The following is a 14,291-nucleotide window of genomic DNA, read 5'->3' as shown; positions in this document are numbered from 1 at the left end:
AGTGTACATAATAACTTTTGGTATTGATAAAATTGAGAGCGTATATATTTACTGTCGGTATTGATCAAATTGATAGTGTATATAATTACTGTATATTATGATAATATTGCGAGCGTATATAATAACTGTCGGTATATATTTTCTTATGAGTGTGTATATTTACTGTCGATATTGATAAACTTGAGAGTGTTTATATAGTTATTGTCGGATTTGATCAATTTCATCAACAAAATAATATTATGCATAGTATATTTGAATACGGTTTCAATGTTAAATATCAGTAACTGTTTAAATACTTACTGTTGGCATTGCAGAATACTGTATAAAAGAAAAGAAGGAAAAACATTTGTTTTCGTATCCACTTAACCATTTTTAACACCAGATCAAATATTAAATCAAGCAAAACATGTATTAAGTTTTATGATTACGGTACGTATTGATAAACTTGACAAAGTATATCGATAAACTTGACGTGTATTGATAAATTTGAGAGCGTATATATTTACTGTCGGTATTGATCAAATTGAAGTTGCATATAATTACTGTATGTTATGATTAATTTAAGAATGTATATAATTACTGTATGTTATGATTAATTTGAGAATTTGAAACTTGAAAGCTCAGATAATAACTGTCGGTATTTATAAACTTGAAAGCGCATATAATAATTGTCGGTATTTATAAACTTCAAAGTGCAGATAATAACTGTCGGTATTTATAAACTTGAAAAGCAGATAATTACTGTATGTTATGATTAATTTGAGAATGTATATAATTACTGTATGTTATGATTAATTTGAGAATGTATATAATTACTGTCGGTATTGATCAAATTGAAAGGCAGATAATTACTGTCGGTATTGATCAAATTGAGACTTATATAATTACTCTAGGTTTGGATAAACTTGAGAGCGTTTATAATAACTGTCGGTATGGATTATCTTACGAGTGTGTATATTTTCTTTCGGTATTGATCAGATTGAGACTGTATATAATTACCGTTGGTTTGGATAATATTGATAGCGTATATAATTACTGTATGTTATGATAAACTTGAGAGCGTACATAATAAATGTCGGTATGGATTTTCTTATGAGTGTGAATATTTACTGTCGATATTGATAAACTTGAGAGTGTTTATATAGTTATAAAACAGCAGGATACATTATCTTTTCAAACTCATCAGTATGAACACTACTTACTACGCTTCCAGCGTTGATTCCACTGGTGTATGATGTCTAAAAAATGGAAAAAAGGAAATCAACATTTAGAATTGCAGTTAAAACTCTCAACGTGTAAACTATGCCTGTCCGGATTAACATACGTAGACACTGACAAACAGCCTCTATACTGTTTAAGGCAAGCATTCAATAGTTGTGCAAATTTTAAGATTATAAAACTGAAATTTGCTTTGAAAAGGGTCAAAAAATCATGTAAAAAGTTGGGGTTCTTTTTTAGTGAGGCTATCAAATAATTTAAGGAGTTGGGATCTGCTTCGAGAGAGTGCTCTCAAATCCATTGAATGATTAGAAAGTGTGAGGGAGAGGGTGTGTAAATTATATCACGTACGGGGGGTGTTTCGGGAGAGGGGAAGTAAAGTCGTGTAAATATTTTGGGTATTTTGGAATAATATCCGCGAGTTTAACGTGAGAGTGTATATAATTACTGTCGGTATTGATAAACGTGAGAGTGTATATTATCACTGTCGGTATTGATAAACGTGAGAGTGTATATAATTACTATCGGTATTGATAAACGTGAGAGTGTATATAATTACTATCGGTATTGATAAAATTGAGAGTGTAAATAATTACTGTCGATATTGATAAACGTGAGAGTGTATATAATTACTGTCGGTATTGTTAAACTTGAGAGTGTATATAATTACTGTCGGTATTGTTAAACTTGAGAGTGTATATAATTACTGTCGGTATTGATAAACTTGAGAGTGTATATAATTACTGTCGGTATTGTTAAACGTGAGAGTGTATATAATTACTATCGGTATTGATAAAATTGAGAGTGTAAATAATTACTGTCGGTATTGATAAACGTGAGAGTGTATATAATTACTATCGGTATTGATAAAATTGAGAGTGTAAATAATTACTGTCGATATTGATAAACGTGAGAGTGTATATAATTACTGTCGGTATTGATAAACGTGTGAGTGTAAATAATTACTGTCGGTATTGATAAACGTGAGAGGGTATATAATTACTGTCGGTATTGATAAACGTGAGAGCGTATATAATTACTGTCGGTATTGTTAAACTTGAGAGTGTATATAATTACTGTCGGTATTGATAAACTTGAGAGTGTATATAATCACTGTCGGTATTGATAACCGTGAGAGTGTATATAATTACTGTCGGTATTGATAAACTTGAGAGTGTATATAATTACTGTCGGTATTGTTAAACTTGAGAGTGTATATAATTACTGTCGGTATTGTTAAACGTGAGAGTGTATATAATTACTATCGGTATTGATAAACGTGAGAGTGTATATAATTACTGTCGGTATTGATAAACGTGAGAGTGCATATAATCACTGTCGGTATTGATAAACGTGAGAGTGTTTATATAGTTATTGTCGGTATTGATCAATTTCATTAACAAAATAATATTATACATAGTATTTTTAAATACGGTTTCAATGTTTAATATCAGTAACTGTTTAAATACTTACTGCTGGCATTGCAGAATACTGTATAAAAGAAAAGAAGGAAAAACATTTGTTTTCGTATCCATTTAACCATTTTTAACACCAGATCAAATAGTATAATAACTGGTATTAAGTTTTATAATTACGGTACGTATTGATAAACTTGACAACGTATATTGATAAACTTGACAACGTATATCGATAAACTTGACAACGTATATCGATAAACTTGACAACGTGTATTGATAAACTTGACAACGTGTATTGATAAACTTGACAACGTGTTTTGATAAACTTGACAACGTATATTGATAAACTTGAGAGAGTATATATTTGCTGTAAGTTTGATAGCAATAAGAGTGTATATGATTACTTTAGGCAATGATTTACCTTAGAGAATATTAAATCAAGTATAACTGGTATTAAGTTTTGTGTATATATTGTTTATTTCCCCTTGTGAAAAAGTAGTCCTTCAAATATTAACAGCACAATTTATGATGATATACCATATGATATAATTTAAAGAAGTATCATAATTGTCACTTCCATGTTGGAACTTCTTTCTGACCACGTAAACGGTCAAAGTGTAGTAAGTATGATTTGATTTTATTAGATTTAGCGAAACCAATTGATAACAATTGTTGGGATTTGTTCTAGGGGGGGGGGGGTATATATATATATTTGTATGTTTATATACGGTTTCTATGATGACTATCCGCGGTTGTAAATATACTTACCGATACGGGTCCTGCATTGTACTAAAAAGAAAACAAAAAGAAATATTTACTTTTTTAATCATCTTTACCCTTTCCAACACCTGATAAATTCGTAAATCAAGTCTACCCGACGTTTGACCTATATCAATATAGTGTGACCTTCTCCTAGTTAAAATAGCAATACAAATACAATGACACATTTATGATGATAAACCATGTGTTGATTGAGTTTTATAATCAAAACAAAATGTTTGTAATTGTCACCCTGCTGAGTGATCTTTTTACTAAAACAGATATGGTTACTTAAAATATTTCTTAGATGAAACAAAACTTTATCATTAAAACAAAATGTTACATTATCTTTTCAAACTCATCAGTATGAACACTACTTACTGCGTTTCCATAGCTGTATCCACCGTTGTATCTACCGCTGGAAGATGCCTAAAAAATGGAAAACAGGAAACCAACATTTAGAATTTCAGTTAAAACTCTCAACGTGTAAACAAAGCCTTTCCGGATTAACATTGGTAGACACTGACAAACGGACAAATAGCCTCCATACCATTTAACACAAGCATTCAATTGTTGTGTGTGTGTGAGGGGGGGGGGGTGTGTGGACGAGAGCATGAAATATAACATATAAATTTGGGTCATGTTTTTGGAGAGGCAAATTTAAAAAAAATGAAAGCTGGGATTTGCTTTGAAAAAACCCCGTAAAAAGTCATGTAAATGTTGGGGTTCGTTTCAAGTGGGGCTATCGAATCATTTAAAGCTTCTTCGAGAGAGTGCTGTCAAATCAATTGAATGATTAGGGTTTGTGCGGGAGAGGAGGTGTACATTATATCACGTTTGGGGATGGTTAGGGAGAAGGGATGTAAAATCGTGTAAATATTTTAGGGTAATTTGGTATAATGTCCTTGTGTCAAACTTAATGTGAAACATATGAATATATTTCAACATTGCAGCCATTCCAAAACAAATCAGGTGACCCGATGGATCAGGTTTCCATCTTGTCTCATACTTATTTTAATTTAAATAATGTATATAAATACCTTCAAAAAGTACTATTGAGGTTGATAACATACTATGTACGTGGATATTTTGAACAAAAAAAACTGATGATTAACATAATCATATAACGAAATATTGTTGCGAACGCTTTCCAACACATCTTTTAATTATCCTTGTCATCCGAGCTAAAATGTCGACCCACATTTAACACAATGTAAAAGCATGTTTTTCTGCCAGATCCTGATGGCGACCATAAAACTTGTCAATGGTCTTGATCAACCTGCTTATTTGGAAACACCGTAGGTAGGGGATGTAGGGATATTCCTATCAAGAAAGGGAAAGTTCACAATTGCAAACTTGAAATCGTCCTGTTTACCGTACAGCTTAGTAGTTAGCCTACCCTGTTGGTCATGGTGTAAGTAAAGATCGAGAAATGCGGATGGAGTGATTTAGTCTTGTCTGTTTAGTCTTTTATTACAAGCTCTGGAGGAAAAATACGATAGATGTGGTCAACGATTTTTTCTTGGTCAAAGACAGTACAAAATGAAGCGTTTGGATGTTTGCTTTTTATTAAAGACTAAATATTTTGTGAAGAAAAAGTTGTAAGATTTGAACAAAAATACACACTTGAAAGGTTGTGTAGAAACGGATTTGCCTTGTTTAACGTCTTTTTATTTGTTATGTCAAAGGTAGATGATATGTATATAATGTGAAGGTTGCGCAAGTACTGTTTTGTTTATTTATCCCATCGTAGAATTTCTTACATCTCTCTCATATAAGCGTAGTAGGTTACATTTTTATCTTCACTTAAACAAAACTATGAATACACTTTTCCAAAAGTTTTTACTCAGATTTGACTATTACTGGTTGAAAATCCTTTGAGAAACTTTGGGAAAATTTCTAAATCAGAAAGTGATATACTTGTCAGGAATTTCCTATTTAAAACGAGACAGGGGTTAATTATTTATGTCTTTTCGTACTGTTCCTATCTTATACAAATTAAAATTAAATCGTAATAAGGTATTTAGGTTTACCTTCTAATAACATTAAAACATTTTATATATAGAAAAAGATAATATTATAGCGTCATAAAATCTGCCTTGTATAAATATGTCTATTAAAACAGACATATTGAGTAAGAAAATAGTTTAAACTGAAACATTAATTAATGTGAAAATTAAAACATGTACAACAACAAACGGACATGTATAAATTAAAACATGCACAACAACAAACGAGCATATGTAAATTAAAACATGCACAACAACAAACGGACATGTGTAAATTAAAATATGTACAACAACAAACGGACATGTGTAAACTAAAACATGTACAACAACAAACGAATATGTGTAAATTAAAACATGCACAACAACAAACGGACATATGTAAATTAAAACATGCACAACAACAAACGGACATGTGTAAATTAAAATATGTACAACAACAAACGGACATGTGTAAATTAAAACATGTACAACAACAAACGGACATGTGTAAATTAAAACATGCACAACAACAAACGGACATGTGTACATTAAAACATGCACAACAACAAACGGGCATATGTAAATTAAAACATGCACAACAACAAACGGATATATGGCAGTGAAAACATACAGGATAAACGTGTTATTTGCGGGAAAATATTAATCACATGTATGCAAGGTTGGACATACACATTAAAATATATTTTGATATACATATATATAATAAGAAAATGTTTTACCCCTTGTCCGCTCTAAAAGAAAAAACAAGTTGCTAAATATTAGCATCAACGTTCCTTTGTACGGTATTTATCATATACACCATAGAAATAATACAGCGACGAATCTGATTGGATACAGTTTGGTGACTATGATTGACAAGACACTCTGCATACAGATTTACTTATATATATAAGATAAGAACCGAATATCCTGATATACAATAAACTTTTCCTACTGTAGGTCAACTATATCAATTTAATTAGATTGTGAACATTTTGTAATTAACCAGAATAACGTATTTCTACATTGTATGAATTTCTAGCTCAGTATGTGCATTTTATCATTAAAAGCTATAATGTCATTCCCTGACCTACTAACACAGACTTAATATGACTTACTATTTGAGCAACGAAGCCTGGCATTCCGCTGCCGACAGATGTGGCACCTTGGTTAAAGGCATATGTTGGTGCCTGCGCGTACATAGCGGTATTACCCTGCATATGCCCGCCATAAACGGGTGCGGAATACCCGACGGATGTTTGGATTGGAGCATACGTTGACAGTACGGAGGACACACAGACCAGCAGGAGGATTGCAACCTTCATCTTGTTACCTTTGTTACACTTGGTGAATCACCTAAAAATATTACGTATTTCACATGTAAAGCTATTTTCTACTAGGTTGACTTTGTAAGCTTATTTTCAATTGGCGTACTCGCTGTTGTTCATCTTTGATGATCTATACCACATTATTTGTACAAACGATGTTTGTTATTGTAAACGTTACATCTGTGATTTAAGCTGCTAGTTATCCCTATGTATGACATATGTTATGTTTGTTATTGTAAACGTTACATCTGTGATTTAAGCTTCTAGTTATCCCTATGTATGACATATGTTATGTTTCAGTATAGTAAAACATTTATATGTAATAGTTATCTCTCATAAGATGTATGTTATCTTATCCGCATTCATAATATTTTTATGTCACTTTATTTCCAATTGTTGTGTGGTGTATGCTGACATCTTCGCTACGTTTGTAATTAATGTTACATTATCTAACGATCAATGTAACACCTTTTACCTGTAACTAATGTTACATTATCTAACGATCAATGTTACACCTTATACCCGTAATTAATGCTACATTATCTAACGATCAATGTAACACCTTATACCTGTAACTAATGTTACATTATCTAACGATCAATGTTACACCTTATACCTGTAACTAATGCTACATAATCTAACGATAACTAACTGACTACTTTATAACACCCACACCAGACTATTTTTATAACACCCACACCTGACTACTTTATAACACCCTCACATGACTACTTTATAGCACCCCATGTAAATGCTTTAGAACATTTTCATAGCTAACTCGTGCATCTTTTGTTATAAGAAATAATTCTACTCGGAACTGTGCTATAAATTAACACGGATTGATTTCTCGTAGCAATATCTACTAAACAATATTGATGAAGTTTTTTTATATGATATTATGTACTTGTTTTGTTATGTTTTATATGTAGATATGTTTTGATATAGAGTTAAGCTAGGTATCCAGTTTTATGGCTCTTACATCGCGCTATCCATATTTCAACTGAAAAGCTTGATAGAAATGATAAGAACTAGAATATATTGGTGCGAATACCTCCTTAATTATTAAAGCACACAGGCAAAAATGTATTGACAATGTATCATATAAAAATATTTAATCTGCTGTAAAACTCTTAGCTAACTATCCCGGCGTATTCAAACTTCTGAAAAACTCTTCGTTAATTTCGCCGTTGCATTTACACATCTATAAAACTTTTGTTTAACTCTTCCGGTGTATTTATAAGCTCTCCCGGGGTATTTAAACATCTGTTAAAAACAACTCCATAATAAGTCTGAATTGACAATAGGCTGGCCGAAACACGTTTTAAGGGAAACAACACATTACACGATTGATAATTAAAACAATTCTGTAAAATAAAAAAATAAAAAACAAATATTTTATCAAATTAAACTGTATAGCTTTTTATTTTTCCATGCTGATAAAAAGGACATGAAAATAAGCAAGACAGCTTTCTGTCTAAATAACCACGAAATAGTACTTCCTTGAGAATAAGATAAAAGCCTGCGATTCCCTACTCAAATAAAGATATAAGCCTGCGATTCCTTACTAAAATAATATGTATGATACAACCCTGCGATTCCTTACTAAAAATAAGATACAAGCCTGCGATTCCTTACTTTAATAAGTTACAAGCCTGCGATTTCTTACTAAATATCAGATACAAGCCAGCGATTTCTTACTTAAAATAAGATGAAACCCTGTGATTCCTTGCTAAATATCAGATACAAGCCTTCGATTCCTTACTAAATTTCAGATACAAGTCTGCGATTTCTTACTAAAAATAAGATACAAGTCTGCGATTTCTTACCAAAATAAGATACACGACTGTTATTCCTTACTAAAATAAGATACAAGCCTGCGATTCCTTACCAAATAACAGATACAAGCCTGCGATTCCTTACCAAATAACAGATACAAGAAGGCGATTTCTTACGAAAATAAGATACAAGACTCTAATTCTTACTTAAATCAGATACAAGCCTGCGATTTCTTACTAAAATAAGATACAAGCCTGCGATTCCTTACGAAAATAAGATACAATCCTGCGATTTCTTACTAAAATAAAATACAAGCCTGCGATTTCTTACTATAATCAGATACAAGCCTAAGATTCCTTATCAAAATAAAATACAAGTCTACGATTCTTTACTAAAATAAGATATAAACCTGTGATTCTTTACTAAAAAAAATATACAAGGCTGCGACTGACTAAAAAAATATACAAGCCTCTGAATCCTTACTAAAAATTAATACAAGCCTGCAATTTCTCACTATAATAAGATACAGGCCTGCAATTCCTTACTTATATAAGTTACAAGCCTGTGATTCCTTACTTAAATAAGTTACAAGCCTGTGATTCCTTACTTAAAATTACATAAAAGCCTGCGATTCCTTACTAAAACAAGATACACTCTTGAGATTCCTTACTAAAATAAAATATCCAGAGATTCCTTCCAACAAATAAGATACAGGCCTGCGATTCCTTACTAAAACAAGATACAATCCTGAGATTCCTTACTAAAATAAGTTACAATCCTGCGATTCCTTCCAACAAATCAGATACAATCCTGAGATTCCTTACTAAAATAAGATACAGGCCTGCGATTTCTTACCAAATTAAGATACAATCCTGAGATTTCTTACTAAAATAAGATACAATCCTGAGATTCCTTACTAAAATAAGATACCATCCTGAGATTCCTTACTAAATTAAGATACAATCCTGAAATTCCTTACTTAATATCAGATACAAGCCTGCTATTCCTTAATAAAATAAGATACAATCCTGCGATACCTTACTAAATGTAATATACAAGCAAGGGATTCCATACTCAAAATTAATATAAGGTGCGGCTTTTTATCATGATTTTAGGGTTTGTTATTTTGTTATTTGTAAGATGTGACGGTATATAAAATTTCTTGAATGTTATAACAAATATTATGTATTCCAGGGTTTTGAAACCTCTTTAACATTTTGATACTACTATCTTGGTATAAGTAAACTCCCTTAACACTACACTATCTCTGATACACTCATTTCATTACACTATCTATGAAACACTCATTTCAGTACACTATCTCTGATACACTCATTTCAGTACACTATCTCTGATACACTCATTTTAGTACACTATCTCTGATAAACTCATTTCAGTACACTATCTCTGATACACTCATTTCAGTATACTATCTCTGATACACTCATCACAGTGTATTTAAACATCTGTAAAACTCTCAGATTATGATAGGAACAACATCGGCTAATATAAGAAAGCAAAACGCCTAAAAATCAAGACAAATACTGAAGATGCTTTTCAATGAATTAATAAAAATTTGATATTATTTAATATTTCTCTAGAGACCGAGGTTAGGTCCATTATGTCATACAATACATATGTTTAGCTACTAGTTATAATCGCTCTGTAAGGATCTATATCAAAAGTAAATGCAACAAACTTACCTGATAAAAGAGGAAATGACTGCTACCTTTGGCTGTTTATGGAGGAGTAACAGACATTTCTTCGGCCTGATATTTATATACAATTTCTTACTGATCCATCATGGCCGACGATCTACCTGAATGAATAGTTTCGTGACGTAGAGGGGTGTCCATCAAAACACTCGTAACAAATGTATGCATCATAATGACACACAAAAACACACAAAGGTACGCTTCACAAAATCCTAGATTTGTTTTAAGATACAAAAGAAACGCATTTAATAGAGAGCTTGACCGGACAGCTTGAACAAGTCATCGTTAACAGATGAAGACATATCTAGTGAGACACAACTGACTAGCGAAACGAACTGTGCCTAGCGACTTCGTGCCCCATCAAACACAATATTAGATATATCACGGGAGGGTCCACACGTATCAAATAAAATAAGTTTGTCCTCAAGCAACCGGTGGTATTGTTGTAACCTTTTTAATGACTCCATGTCAATACTTAATATAATTTATTCAACTGCAACTAAAATACCTAGGAGGCTTTTCTAGTGTTCTTTTTCTATTTACAGAAGCATCTGAAAGATTTCTGATAGACATGGTTGGAACTGGTCAGTCCACTAATCTTTTTATCGAAATGACGGGTAAATAACGCCATCTGGTCGATTTTCCTCAAACGTAAACTCGACATTTGTTCCCTAAGCTAGATTGATAAAGATAAGTAAAAACAGTATGAACCCTTAATATAATTTATCTCTTATATAATTTTGTTTAAACGACTGCGTTAACGTAACAACGCACATAAACAGAAATGTGCTCATACAATAATTGTTATGAAGTATATTGAAACACGTGTTTTTTATATTTTAAGTGAATTGTGAGAAATATAAAACATATTAAAGCATCAATGGGAAATAAAATCAAGGAGACAAGAAGACAGTGTAAAGGCATCAAGAACCCCTGCAATAGCCGGGGTTAGACAATGCATTACATAAATGTGAGCAAATCCTGCACCACATTTTCGTTACACCACACATTCAAATGAATACAACAAAATGGTGGTGCACTGTTCGACCTCAATATGTACGTCAATCATAATATATCATGCGGACAATTCTACCGTATCGAGACTTACTTTTTTATGTGTATTTACGCTGAACGATTTTTTTTAACTAATCATAACTGAAGAACAGAATATTTAAAACGTGATGGAAGCCAATTATATAAAAAAAATAATCCCGGTGAACAATCAGAAGAAAGATGCACCTACTGTATGACAACAATTGTCACCTCACTTCTAACTTTGACTTTCACTTGTATGAAAACTATTGTCACCTTACCACCTTTGCGAACCAAAGAGCAATTGTAGTCAAAAAGCTAATTGGACGATGTTAGAAACAGGGAGTCTGAGAGTCTTTATCAACAATGGTGACAAATTGTAGCTATGAGTAAAATTCTTTGGGTTCGATTCCCGCAAGATATTATCGATTCCGCTAGATATTTACCTTGCTACTCAATTACCTAGAGTGAAGTATAATTTACCTTATATTGGGTTTTACTTGGTTTTTTACTGTTGTAACCAAAAGGAATGTCGTTGGAAATGCAGGCCCATAACAAGCAGAACATCTTGGTGGGCATACACCAAAACTCCCTCACACGTAATCAATAATTATGGAGGCTTGGTTTCATATTGTTTACCGTCCTAGTAACAGCTAAGGTCATTTAAGGACGTGCCTCCATGTGTGTAGTGTATGCGTGCTTGTGTGTATGAGTGTTGGAAGCAAGGTATATTGGTGTACTTGCCTCCCTGTGATAGCACGGATCTGATGCCCACCTTTTAGTGATATCTCACTGAAATACCATGCCGATGGCACCCAACACAGTATTCCGCCCGGTTACATTATACTGTTAACGGGTGAACCAGTTGTTGCCATTCCCCTAAATGCTGAACGTTAAGCAGTGAATAACAACTACCATTTTAAGGACTTTGGTATGTCTCGGCCTGGGGACAGAACCAACTGCTTTCCTCACCTGGGCGAACGTTCAACATTAAAGATAAATGTGAGGTGTTGCCATGTAGATAGCACGAAAGCAAATCCCCAATTCTGCAGGGGGTTCTTGCATTAGTCGCCTTTTACGATACATGCAGTGGGTAAAAGCAGGTGTATACTTTTCTCGATCCCCGACCTGCATGGAGTGTATTTTCGAGGTACGTCATCCAGATTGGATATTTTATTTCTCCCCTAATTTGAATGTTAACTCCTTAGACAAATTTGTTTGAGGTTAAATTGGGCAATATACAAATAATCTATCATAAATTATTGATAATAATAATTAAAGGTCTCCCTAACTCTTGTACTGGAGAATTTTAAGTATTTGAAACTTAAGACGAGATTCGTGGTTTCATAGTAATCTTGTAGAAGTTTTCAAAATCAATATATAATTAATAAAGCAGCATGAATTAGCTGTATCCTGTGGTTATATGCTGGTAACTCTCTTGTAAATAATGTAAATATGACAATGACATTGTAAATCGTGTACAATGGACATATAATTCTTAATGAATATCCTGAATGATAGAGCTTATAGATTGAATTCTATTTTCTACGATGACAGTTAGTGTCACTATATTCAAGTGAAGCAGAATGATCGAGAGGGGATGGGTCAAACTGTTCTTCTATGAAAAAGGAATAAATATGTGATCCAACAATCTGACAATGATAATGTGTATGTGTGACTAGGTAGATTTAAATCGCTGCGATAATGACATAGCTCGTTCAAGTGTCATGAGCATTTGTGAGCATATCATATCTATAACTTGATATAATATCATAAATAGTGTAAGTATGTCATGTCTACCAATTGTTTTAGAATACTGAATTGTTCCAATATTCCGGCAAAGTTTGAAGCCATCTAGACAAGGAATCCTGGGCTTGTTTTCAAAGCCAATGTATTTTTCAAATGAGGCTATTCGTTATTACAGTTACTTGAATATTTGTGTATGTGTCAGTACTTTTACTTTGAGGATTTGAATGTTTGCATGTGAGCTCTGTTACCGTTTATACCATCATTCGTGAAAATTTGAATGCCGGCTTAGTTTAATTGCTCTTTATTTTAGATCATGTTTGTAATTGGGCATAAGTTTATGTAAAATCATGTTTATGACTGGGTTGATACTAGTCTATAATATCATGTTTATGACTGGGTTGATACTAGTCTATAATATCATGTTTATGACTGGGTTGATACTAGTCTATAATATCATGTTTATGACTGGGTTGATACTAGTCTATAATATCATGTTTATGACTGGGTTGATACTAGTCTATAATATCATGTTTATGACTGGGTTGATACTAGTCTATAATATCATGTTTATGACTGGGTTGATACTAGTCTATAATATCATGTTTATGACTGGGTTGATACTAGTCTATAATATCATGTTTATGACTGGGTTGATACTAGTCTATAATATCATGTTTATGACTGGGTTGATACTAGCCTATAATATCATGTTTATGACTGGGTGATACTAGTCTATAATATCATGTTTATGACTGGGTTGATACTAGTTTATAATATCATGTTTATGACTGGGTTGATACTAGTCTATAATATCATGTTTATGACTGGGTTGATACTAGTCTATTATATCATGTTTGAGGTGGGTTCAGCATGCTTCTCGTGTTAATATGTTGGTAGTTTGTTTAACTCAAGTGTATTACTGACAAATTCAAATCAATAAATCATGTTTACAATCTGGTGAATTCATGACGGCAACTTGTAATTAATTCGTATCTGAAATAAGGTGAATTAAAGTCTAATTTGTCATCATATTACATGTGTAATGGGTCGATTCAAGTGAATTACTTGCTAAAAACCATGAATTTAATATTTTGTCGCTAGTCTTATATTTCATTGGGTTAAATTAAGTCAACAATTTGTTGTAAAATCGGTTGTTGTATTTTGTAATTAGGTCATTTCAAGTCCATAACTTGTTTAAAAACTTTTTCGTAATTGTATCAATTACAGACTATCAGTTGTTAAAAACCATGTTTGAAAAAAAGGTAAAATCGTGTCTTTTAGTTAACAAGTACATATGAAATTAAACTT

The 14,291-nt window shown here is 32.4% G+C and overlaps 1 protein-coding gene across 22 annotated transcripts in view; it reads right to left on the bottom strand.

Annotated features, from left to right (window-relative positions):
- The window catches only part of LOC110457160 (prisilkin-39-like), a 41,961-nt gene extending 31,664 nt beyond the window's left edge, over window positions 1-10,297 (bottom strand). For 17 of the 22 annotated variants that reach the window (XM_021508276.1, XM_021508284.1, XM_021508277.1 and 14 more), the window contains exons 1-8: window positions 10,191-10,297; window positions 6,502-6,739; window positions 6,124-6,135; window positions 3,777-3,824; window positions 3,405-3,425; window positions 2,692-2,709; window positions 1,203-1,238; window positions 301-318 (exon numbers count right to left, since the gene is read on the bottom strand). In XM_021508276.1, coding sequence (XP_021363951.1) covers window positions 301-318; window positions 1,203-1,238; window positions 2,692-2,709; window positions 3,405-3,425; window positions 3,777-3,824; window positions 6,124-6,135; window positions 6,502-6,708 — 360 coding nt within the window. In that variant the 5' untranslated portion in view covers window positions 6,709-6,739; window positions 10,191-10,297. The remainder of the gene's footprint in view (window positions 1-300; window positions 319-1,202; window positions 1,239-2,691; window positions 2,710-3,404; window positions 3,426-3,776; window positions 3,825-6,123; window positions 6,136-6,501; window positions 6,740-10,190) is intronic. The other 5 variants (XM_021508281.1, XM_021508295.1, XM_021508286.1 and 2 more) reach the window with 3 other exon arrangements.
- Between the last annotated feature and the right edge of the window lie 3,994 nt (window positions 10,298-14,291).

This window comes from Mizuhopecten yessoensis, unplaced genomic scaffold, assembly GCF_002113885.1.
Source record: "Mizuhopecten yessoensis strain PY_sf001 unplaced genomic scaffold, ASM211388v2 scaffold9033, whole genome shotgun sequence".
Classification (NCBI taxonomy): domain Eukaryota; kingdom Metazoa; phylum Mollusca; class Bivalvia; order Pectinida; family Pectinidae; genus Mizuhopecten; species Mizuhopecten yessoensis.
Note: the sequence above shows the minus strand (reverse complement) of the source record. Positions and strands in the feature narration are given on the sequence as shown.